At 38.2% G+C, this 10,336-nt stretch overlaps 1 protein-coding gene across 1 annotated transcript; it reads right to left on the reverse strand.

Moving 5' to 3' along the window:
- Nucleotides 1-401: 401 nt before the first annotated feature.
- On the reverse strand, nucleotides 402-5,192 carry taf5l (TAF5-like RNA polymerase II, p300/CBP-associated factor (PCAF)-associated factor). Its single transcript, XM_041784449.1, has 5 exons — nucleotides 5,036-5,192; nucleotides 4,114-4,255; nucleotides 3,893-3,997; nucleotides 2,071-2,831; nucleotides 402-1,495 (listed from the first exon to the last, which is right to left on the reverse strand). Exons 2-5 carry the CDS (start codon nucleotides 4,250-4,252, stop codon nucleotides 701-703), a joined length of 1,800 nt encoding a protein of 599 aa, XP_041640383.1. The 5' UTR covers nucleotides 4,253-4,255; nucleotides 5,036-5,192; the 3' UTR covers nucleotides 402-700.
- Nucleotides 5,193-10,336: the final 5,144 nt, after the last annotated feature.

Below are 10,336 nucleotides of genomic sequence, written 5' to 3' on the forward strand. Positions count from 1 at the left end.
TTTTTGCTTTTTTTTTGCTATTTTGCAACTCTTTTTAATACTTCTGACCCATTTTTGCAACTGTTTTGGAACTTTTTGCCACATTTAACCCATTTTTGCTACCTTTTTTGCCTACTTTTGCTATTATTTGGACAGTTTTGCCAGTTTTTCATCACTTTTAACCCCTTTTTGTAAATGTAACCCTGTTTGCCACTTTTAATCCATTTTGTCACCTTTTTGACACTTTCAACCCATTTTTCAACCTTCTTGCCAATTTTAGCTGACTTCGCCTTTGTTTGGCCACTTTTTTTTTTGCCCAATTTTGCCTATTTTAATCACTTTTAAACCATTTTTACCACCTTTTTACAACATTTAACCATTTTTGGCCACTTGTAACCCATTTTTTGGCCCCTTATGCCAATTGTCACCCATTTTTTACTTTGTCTTGCCACTTGTTACCCAATTTTGCCATGGTTTTTTTCATCACTTTTAACTAATTTTTTCCACCCCCAGATGGGTGGGCCCCAGAAACCTCTCCTCTTTATCTTCCCTTTTGGGCCACCTTGAATGTTATATTATTTATAAAGTCTACTTAATTTGTATTGATATGAATATGGTGTGCCCTGGGCGAAAAAAGTTTGCAAACCACTGGTCTATGTGCGTACATCTATGACATCTTCAGACTTTCCTCTCAAACATAAACAGAAAAATCAGACGGAGGCTACTGCTCTGTTTTCTCCTGTGCCGTCCCCGTCACCAGCAGTAAGTTACACGCCATGAACTGGACATTCAGGACGTTGCTGGTGTTTCCAGTGTACTGTCCCACCAGCTCACTGGACGAGCCGTCAGCCGGCGTCCCACCGTGGGAGTTCCGGATGTCCCAAACCCGGACAGAGTTGTCCATAGATGAAGACGCCACCAGGCTGCTGTCGGGGCTGAAGGACAGGCTGGTGACGCTGTCCGTGTGACCACGCAGGTCTTTAAACAACACCCCTGACGATAAGTCCCACAGCTTCACCCTCTGGTCCTCACCGGCCGACGCCAGATATTTCCCATTGGGAGAGAAAGCGAGGGACAGTACGGGGCCGCGGTGGCCAGTAAAGAGGCGAACCGACGCCCCCTGTTGGGTGCTCCACAGACGGACAGTCTTGTCCGTGGAGCCGGTGGCGAGATAGTTGGAGTTCGGATGGAACTTGATGCAGTCGACATCAGCGAGATGCCCCGCGTACAGCCGTAGGGGGTAGGTGCGTGAGAACGTCCAGAGACGAGCGGTGCGGTCGTGGGAGCCGCTGGCAAAGTAAAGACTGCAGGGGCTGACATCAACGTCCCACACCGGGTAGGCGTGGCCCTGGTAGAGCGCCGTGTTTGTGAAGCTGCCCAGGTCCCAGTAGCGGACGGTCGTGTCCTCGGAGCAGGAGAGCAGGCCGGAGCTGTCTGTCAGGAAGGCGGTCCGAAACACGGGGCCGCTGTGGCCCCGCAGAGTCTTTATCTCGCTGCCGGAGCTGTCCTCTTCATCCTGAGGAGAAAAACGATGGTGAGCGAGCTGGAGTTTAAGAAATCATCAGACTGAATATTTACCTTTGGCAGTGCTGTAGCTTGTTACTGTTGATAAAACGTCAATTCTGCAGCCATAAGGCAGACAACGTGGCTACAAATGAGACTAACAGGTTTTAAATCAGAAGAGTAATTGTGACAGGAACCCAAAATTTAATGTCCTCAGATGAAGATGCTTTCAAAAAATGTGTATAACATGGAAGGAAGTTAAATGCAGAACCACAAAAAAAACATAAACTAAGGAAAAAAACACACAATTAACATGTAAACTGAACCATGGATGCTGTATGAAATGGTTCTACATCATAGAAGAGTGTCATACCTGCTGTGAACTCTGATAAATGTGTTCTTTATTTTCACTTACACTCAACAAGTAATATCATATCAAAAAGTGGAAATAAGAGGAAAAGATGCTTTCCTAATAAAAAAGTTCTATTAGCTTACTGTAACTTAAGCCAGAGTCCTGCCTGTCTGCAGTTAACCCTTAAAGTGCTGTGATAAACATTCAGATGATAGTTTCCTCTCAAACTAACTCACCTCCTCCTCCAGCACGTCACAGGCCAGGTGGACATGCGACACGTCAGCCTGATGCGGTTTGGCCTTCAGTTTTCGGGCTCGGAGGCTCCACAGTTTCACAGTGGAGCTGTCGAAGCCGGCGCTCAGCAGCCGGCTGTCCGCCGACACCTCCGCCGTGTTCAGCATCTGCTCCGTGTGGTGGAAGGCATAGAAACACACAGTGGTGAGCGTCGGCGGGCCTTCACGTACTTTCTTAATGCAGTCCTGCAGAGCCTCCAGGGCCGCCTCGCTCTGCGGGATCCCTGCTGGGACCTCCACCCCCTCCCCACCCTCCGCCCCATCCACTCCAGCCCAGGATGAGGTGGAGTTTGGGGCGGCAGCTGTCCCGCCTGCAGCTCCGTAAAGCTGGTAGTCTGTACGTCTTAAGGTGGTGACCTCCAGCTGCAGATGTGTGCTTATCGCCCTGCAGAGGGCGCTGTTGTCCTCACTCTGCAGGTAGCGCAGCAGGTAGCTGTAGGCCGGCTCCGTCAGGTGAACCACGTACTTGTGCTCAAGGAAAGCGCTCAGTTTGGGGTTTGCAGCGACGTCCTGAGAGGTGAGAACATGGCGGAGCTGCTCTACGATGACGCGCTGCTCACTGTCCTGAAGAAATGCACCATGGAAACGACTGTAAAAGCCATCTACTGCCCCCTTCAGGCCGCACTGCACCATGTCCAGGTGGAGGTAGACAAAAAGCGGGTAGAGGATGCTGCTCACCTCCTTTGCCCATGATATGTCTGTTTCTGATTGGAGATGAAAAACATAAAATGGAACCTCTGATATTACATAAAATCAATCAGCATGAAAAAGGAACAAAAATATTTTAAAATAAAAAAAATATCACTGGGTTGTAATTTTTTCAAATTATTTTGGGACATTTACGTGGCCAGCTTTCGGATGTATTCCGCCATAGTGCTCATTCAACTGTTTATGCAGTCAGTAGAGAGATTCTGTCATTCACCACAGAGTTAAATGTGTTAATTGATCGTGGCTGTCTTTGAGTGCCACAGCTCTGATAGGTGGAGTCTGCACCACATGCCACCAGATCAGCCAACAGAAAAATTCAGTTCCAGTGGGGCTGAGCAATACAACCTTAACTGTATTTTTTTTGCCTTTTGTAGTGATGGTATTATTTCATAGTATTACTAAATTAATAGGGAAAAGTCCATGGCGTAGCACAGGGAGGAAAAAGGGTACTTGTCAGTACCTGATCCGTCCCGGAAACCCGATTTGTACAGTGCATGTGCACACGTGCGTCTACATCCGCTCGGCAGCCTATCTAAGCATTTAACGGCAGTTACTGATCAGGCAGGGTTGTTGCTGCCCGATCTGCACTACGCTCTTCTTCTTCTTTTACTTTGTTCCGCCGCTGGCAAAAAAACAAACAAACAAACAAAAAAACAAACAAACAAAGAAACAAAAAAAAGGTGACGTATATTTGCACATGCATAGTACTGATTGGGCAGCAACAACACTGCCTGATCAGTAAATGCTTTGAGCGGATGTAGACGCGTGTGTGCGCATGCCCAGTACAAATCGGGTTTCCGGGACAGATCAGGTACCGACAGTACTGATTCCCAGGGAGGGGCCCTTGAGATGCCTGTATGGAAGCCCATTTGGGTCAAATAAAAAAGAAGAAAATGTGAAAGTACAGCAATTCTTGAAAAAGATTCTAAGTCATAATTATGAAATAAAAGGTCATGATCATAAGGCAGGTCAGGCTTTTAAAGATCAGTGATCGGCCAGAAAATTGCTATCGGTGCACCCCTATTTACAACCCCTCTTCTCCCAATGACAGACCTACCTGAGAGGAAGTTACGCAGCCTGGAGTACTGGGTCTCATACTGCTGGGGGTCAGACTGGCACGGTGCAGCAGAGACGATGTTGGCACATCCAGACTCGGTCTGCACTGCTCACAGAACCAGAAAGAGGGAGAGAGGGATGCAGACAGGAGACGTAATTGTTTCTATTCTTATGGATATTAAATGTGTTATGCTCCACTTTGCTTATCTACAGTGTGCTCACCGGTGAGGCTGGCAGCCATCTCCTCTGCTGACTGAAAGAGCTTGGCTCCCTTCAGGGAACCATCGGTGTCCACGTACTGCCTCCTCTTCAGGTACTGAGCCACAGCATACTGGATCTGCTCAGTTCGAACCCGCTTCATGACCTGGAAATGGCATTGAGAGGAAGAGTCACATGCCTGAGATGACTTCAGGAAAAGAGCTGAGCTTGAAAAGGGCTTTTCTAGTTTTTACAGTACTGCTTTCAAAATAATTCAACATTTTTAAATATCCTTTTTGAAAATAAAGTCACTCTTAAAGGCCTTTCTGCAGGTATTTTTGTAAACCTTTATAGTATGACTGAACACCAAAGTTATAGCAGCAATGACCTTATTTCACAGCCTGACAGCACAATTAGATGAGATTAACTGTGCAGCACAGGTGTAAACATGCATCAGGTGAGTTTGGAAGTATCAGAATTACATCAGTATTAGATGAAACAAACATATCATAAGTAAAAATATAAACAACCTGAGAGACTACACCTGCACACTCCCTCATTCTGTCAAACAGAGGATCATAAAAACACTGTTAAAGTTTTTATCTGAATATACAGAGGGAGTAGAAAAGATGCTGCATGCCTGCTAACCTGTCACCGTCTCCTGACAGTATGAACCTCAGACAGCATCTTTAAGGAGCTTATCCGCTGATACAGAGGAGAGATACTAATACAAAGACTTTAAACATTATATACTCCTTTTCTGTTAATCTGAAACTGATGTTAACACCTTTAAAAACACCAAAAAGGCCTTTAAAAAGCCTTAAACCCCGCCGGGGTGAGAAGCCTGCTCTGAGCTAACAGGCTAACCTAGCATCGGTAACAGTGGGCCTCCTGGCTACAAACTTTTAGCGGGATTGATGAACTTCCGGTAAAAATCGTTACTTACTGCATATCAGTCCCCACCGTCCTTACTTTCAAGATTTATCAAAGCTCAGTCTCAGAATGGGACTACAATGCTGCCTTTCTGTGCCTGTCCATCGTGTCAGCCTCCATCAAATCATGCTAGGTTAGCTTCTCTGGTTTACCGCTTTCATCTTTGAGGGGAAGCAGCGATCGGTTATCGACTCGTCGTCCTGGCTGTGGATACATCGACGATCTACCATTCTTGTCTTAATCAGTAGCATTATTTTTCATTCTCTTCAGCTTTATTTTTCAATTTATTTCGGGGCTATCCTATAGCAACAAGCATTTATCCATCCCAAGCACTTATTGAAATATTTAACTTGGAATAAAAATGTATGAATCTGTAATTTTTTTTTTTAATAAAACCACATTTTACCTGAGCAATTACACCTTTCTGAGTGAACGAAATCATAGAGAGGCATCTTTTTACAACTACGACCCCCGTCTGTGGAACAGCTTACCTGAACAGTGTTAACTTCATCGACCAAAATATGACTAAAACTAACAAAAATAGATCTGTGATGACTAAAACTAGACTAACACCACCAAAAATAGATCTGTGATGAATAAAACTAGACTGAGACTAACAAAAATAGATCTGTGATGACTAAAACTAGACTGAGACTAACAAAAATAGATCTATGATGACTAAAACTAGACTAAAACTAACAAAAATAGATCTGTGATGACTAAAACTAGACTGAGACTAACAAAAATAGATCTGTGATGACTAAAACTAGACTGAGACTAACAAAAATAGATCTATGATGACTAAAACTATACTAAAACCAACAAAAATAGATCTGTGATGACTAAAACTAGACTAACACCAACAAAAATAGATCTGTGATGACTAAAACTAGACTGAGACTAACAAAAATAGATCTGTGATGACTAAAACTAGACTAAAACTAACAAAAATAGATCTGTGATGACTAAAACTAGACTAAGACTAACAAAAATAGATCTGTGATGACTAAAACTAGACTGAGACTAACAAAAATAGATCTGTGATGACTAAAACTAGACTAAGACTAACAAAAAAAGATCTGTGATGACTAAAACTAGACTGAGACTAACAAAAATAGATCTGTGATGACTAAAACTAGACTAAAACTAACAAAAATAGATCTGTGATGACTAAAACTAGACTGAGACTAACAAAAATAGATCTGTGATGACTAAAACTAGACTGAGACTAACAAAAATAGATCTGTGATGACTAAAACTAGACTAAGACTAACAAAAATAGATCTGTGATGACTAAAACTAGACTAAAACTAACAAAAATAGATCTGTGATGACTAAAACTAGACTAAGACTAACAAAAATAGATCTGTGATGACTAAAACTAGACTAAGACTAACAAAAATAGATCTGTGATGACTAAAACTAGACTAAGACTAACAAAAATAGATCTGTGATGACTAAAACTAGACTAAGACTAACAAAAATAGATCTGTGATGACTAAAACTAGACTAACACCAACAAAAATAGATCTGTGATGACTAAAACTAGACTAAGACTAACAAAAATAGATCTGTGATGACTAAAACTAGACTAGACTAACAAAAATAGATCTGTGATGACTAAAACTAGACTAAGACTAACAAAAATAGATCTGTGATGACTAAAACTAGACTAAGACTAACAAAAATAGATCTGTGATGACTAAAACTAGACTAACACTAACAAAAATAGATCTGTGATGACTAAAACTAGACTGAGACTAACAAAAATAGATCTGTGATGACTAAAACTAGACTGAGACAAACAAAAATAGATCTGTGATGACTAAAACTAGACTAAGACTAACAAAAATAGATCTGTGATGACTAAAACTAGACTAAAACTAACAAAAATAGATCTGTGATGACTAAAACTATACTAACACTAACAAAAATAGATCTGTGATGACTAAAACTAGACTGAGACTAACAAAAATAGATCTGTGATGACTAAAACTAGACTGAGACTAACAAAAATAGATCTGTGATGACTAAAACTAGACTAAAACTAACAAAAAAAGATCTGTGATGACTAAAACTAGACTGAGACTAACAAAAATAGATCTGTGATGACTAAAACTAGACTAAAACTAACAAAAATAGATCTGTGATGACTAAAACTAGACTAAGACTAACAAAAATAGATCTGTGATGACTAAAACTAGACTGAGACTAACAAAAATAGATCTGTGATGACTAAAACTAGACTAAGACTAACAAAAATAGATCTGTGATGACTAAAACTAGACTAAAACTAACAAAAATAGATCTGTGATGACTAAAACTAGACTAAGACTAACAAAAATAGATCTGTGATGACTAAAACTAGACTAAGACTAACAAAAATAGATCTGTGATGACTAAAACTAGACTAAAACTAACAAAAATAGATCTGTGATGACTAAAACTATACTAACACTAACAAAAATAGATCTGTGATGACTAAAACTAGACTGAGACTAACAAAAATAGATCTGTGATGACTAAAACTAGACTGAGACTAACAAAAATAGATCTGTGATGACTAAAACTAGACTAGACTAACAAAAATAGATCTGTGATGACTAAAACTAGACTGAGACTAACAAAAATAGATCTGTGATGACTAAAACTAGACTAAGACTAACAAAAATAGATCTGTGATGACTAAAACTAGACTAACACTAACAAAAATAGATCTGTGATGACTAAAACTAGACTGAGACTAACAATAATAGATCTGTGATGACTAAAACTAGACTGAGACAAACAAAAATAGATCTGTGATGACTAAAACTAGACTAAAACTAACAAAAATAGATCTGTGATGACTAAAACTATACTAACACTAACAAAAATAGATCTGTGATGACTAAAACTAGACTGAGACTAACAAAAATAGATCTGTGATGACTAAAACTAGACTGAGACTAACAAAAATAGATCTGTGATGACTAAAACTAGACTAAAACTAACAAAAAAGATCTGTGATGACTAAAACTAGACTGAGACTAACAAAAATAGATCTGTGATGACTAAAACTAGACTAAGACTAACAAAAATAGATCTGTGATGACTAAAACTAGACTAAAACTAACAAAAATAGATCTGTGATGACTAAAACTAGACTAAGACTAACAAAAATAGATCTGTGATGACTAAAACTAGACTAAAACTAACAAAAATAGATCTGTGATGACTAAAACTAGACTAAAACTAACAAAAATAGATCTGTGATGACTAAAACTAGACTGAGACTAACAAAAATAGATCTGTGATGACTAAAACTAGACTAACACCAACAAAAATAGATCTGTGATGACTAAAACTAGACTAAGACTAACAAAAATAGATCTGTGATGACTAAAACTAGACTAACACTAACAAAAATAGATCTGTGATGACTAAAACTAGACTGAGACTAACAAAAATAGATCTGTGATGACTAAAACTAGACTAAGACTAACAAAAATAGATCTGTGATGACTAAAACTAGACTAACACTAACAAAAATAGATCTGTGATGACTAAAACTAGACTGAGACTAACAATAATAGATCTGTGATGACTAAAACTAGACTGAGACAAACAAAAATAGATCTGTGATGACTAAAACTAGACTAAAACTAACAAAAAAAGATCTGTGATGACTAAAACTAGACTGAGACTAACAAAAATAGATCTGTGATGACTAAAACTATACTAACACTAACAAAAATAGATCTGTGATGACTAAAACTAGACTGAGACTAACAAAAATAGATCTGTGATGACTAAAACTAGACTGAGACTAACAAAAATAGATCTGTGATGACTAAAACTAGACTGAGACTAACAAAAATAGATATGTGATGACTAAAACTAGACTGAGACTAACAAAAATAGATCTGTGATGACTAAAACTAGACTAAAACTAACAAAAATAGATCTGTGATGACTAAAACTAGACTGAGACTAACAAAAATAGATCTGTGATGACTAAAACTAGACTGAGACTAACAAAAATAGATCTGTGATGACTAAAACTAGACTAAAACTAACAAAAAAAGATCTGTGATGACTAAAACTAGACTGAGACTAACAAAAATAGATCTGTGATGACTAAAACTAGACTAAAACTAACAAAAATAGATCTGTGATGACTAAAACTAGACTAAGACTAACAAAAATAGATCTGTGATGACTAAAACTAGACTGAGACTAACAAAAATAGATCTGTGATGACTAAAACTAGACTAAGACTAACAAAAATAGATCTGTGATGACTAAAACTAGACTAAAACTAACAAAAATAGATCTGTGATGACTAAAACTAGACTGAGACTAACAAAAATAGATCTGTGATGACTAAAACTAGACTAAGACTAACAAAAATAGATCTGTGATGACTAAAACTAGACTAAAACTAACAAAAATAGATCTGTGATGACTAAAACTAGACTAAAACTAACAAAAATAGATCTGTGATGACTAAAACTAGACTGAGACTAACAAAAATAGATCTGTGATGACTAAAACTAGACTAAGACTAACAAAAATAGATCTGTGATGACTAAAACTAGACTAAGACTAACAAAAATAGATCTGTGATGACTAAAACTAGACTAAGACTAACAAAAATAGATCTGTGATGACTAAAACTAGACTAAAACTAACAAAAATAGATCTGTGATGACTAAAACTAGACTAACACCAACAAAAATAGATCTGTGATGACTAAAACTAGACTAACACTAACAAAAATAGATCTGTGATGACTAAAACTAGACTGAGACTAACAAAAATAGATCTGTGATGACTAAAACTAGACTAAGACTAACAATAATAGATCTGTGATGACTAAAACTAGACTGAGACTAACAATAATAGATCTGTGATGACTAAAACTAGACTGAGACTAACAAAAATAGATCTGTGATGACTAAAACTAGACTGAGACTAACAAAAATAGATCTGTGATGACTAAAACTAGACTGAGACTAACAATAATAGATCTGTGATGACTAAAACTAGACTGAGACAATCAAAAATAGATCTGTGATGACTAAAACTAGACTGAGACTAACAAAAATAGATCTGTGATGACTAAAACTAGACTAAAACTAACAAAAATAGATCTATGATGACTAAAACTAGACTGAAACTAACAAAAATAGATCTGTGATGACAAACTAGACTAAGACTAACAAAAATAGATCTGTGATGACTAAAACTAGACTAAAACTAACAAAAATAGATCTGTGATGACTAAAACTAGACTAAAACTAACAAAAATAGATCTGTGATGACTAAAACT

The sequence above is a fragment of the Cheilinus undulatus genome, linkage group 4, assembly GCF_018320785.1.
Source record: "Cheilinus undulatus linkage group 4, ASM1832078v1, whole genome shotgun sequence".
Lineage (NCBI taxonomy): Eukaryota > Metazoa > Chordata > Actinopteri > Labriformes > Labridae > Cheilinus > Cheilinus undulatus.

Bases quoted from the DNA above. Each gene is read 5' to 3' on its own strand.
- taf5l (XM_041784449.1), bottom strand. From the start codon at position 4,252: ATGAAGCGGGTTCGAACTGAGCAGATCCAGTATGCTGTGGCTCAGTAC. The intron at 2,832-3,892 runs GTAGGTCTGTCA...ATCTCCAATCAG, and splicing joins GCTGCGTAACTTCCTCTCAG to AAACAGACATATCATGGGCA. The intron at 1,496-2,070 runs GTGAGTTAGTTT...TTTTCTCCTCAG, and splicing joins GTGACGTGCTGGAGGAGGAG to GATGAAGAGGACAGCTCCGG.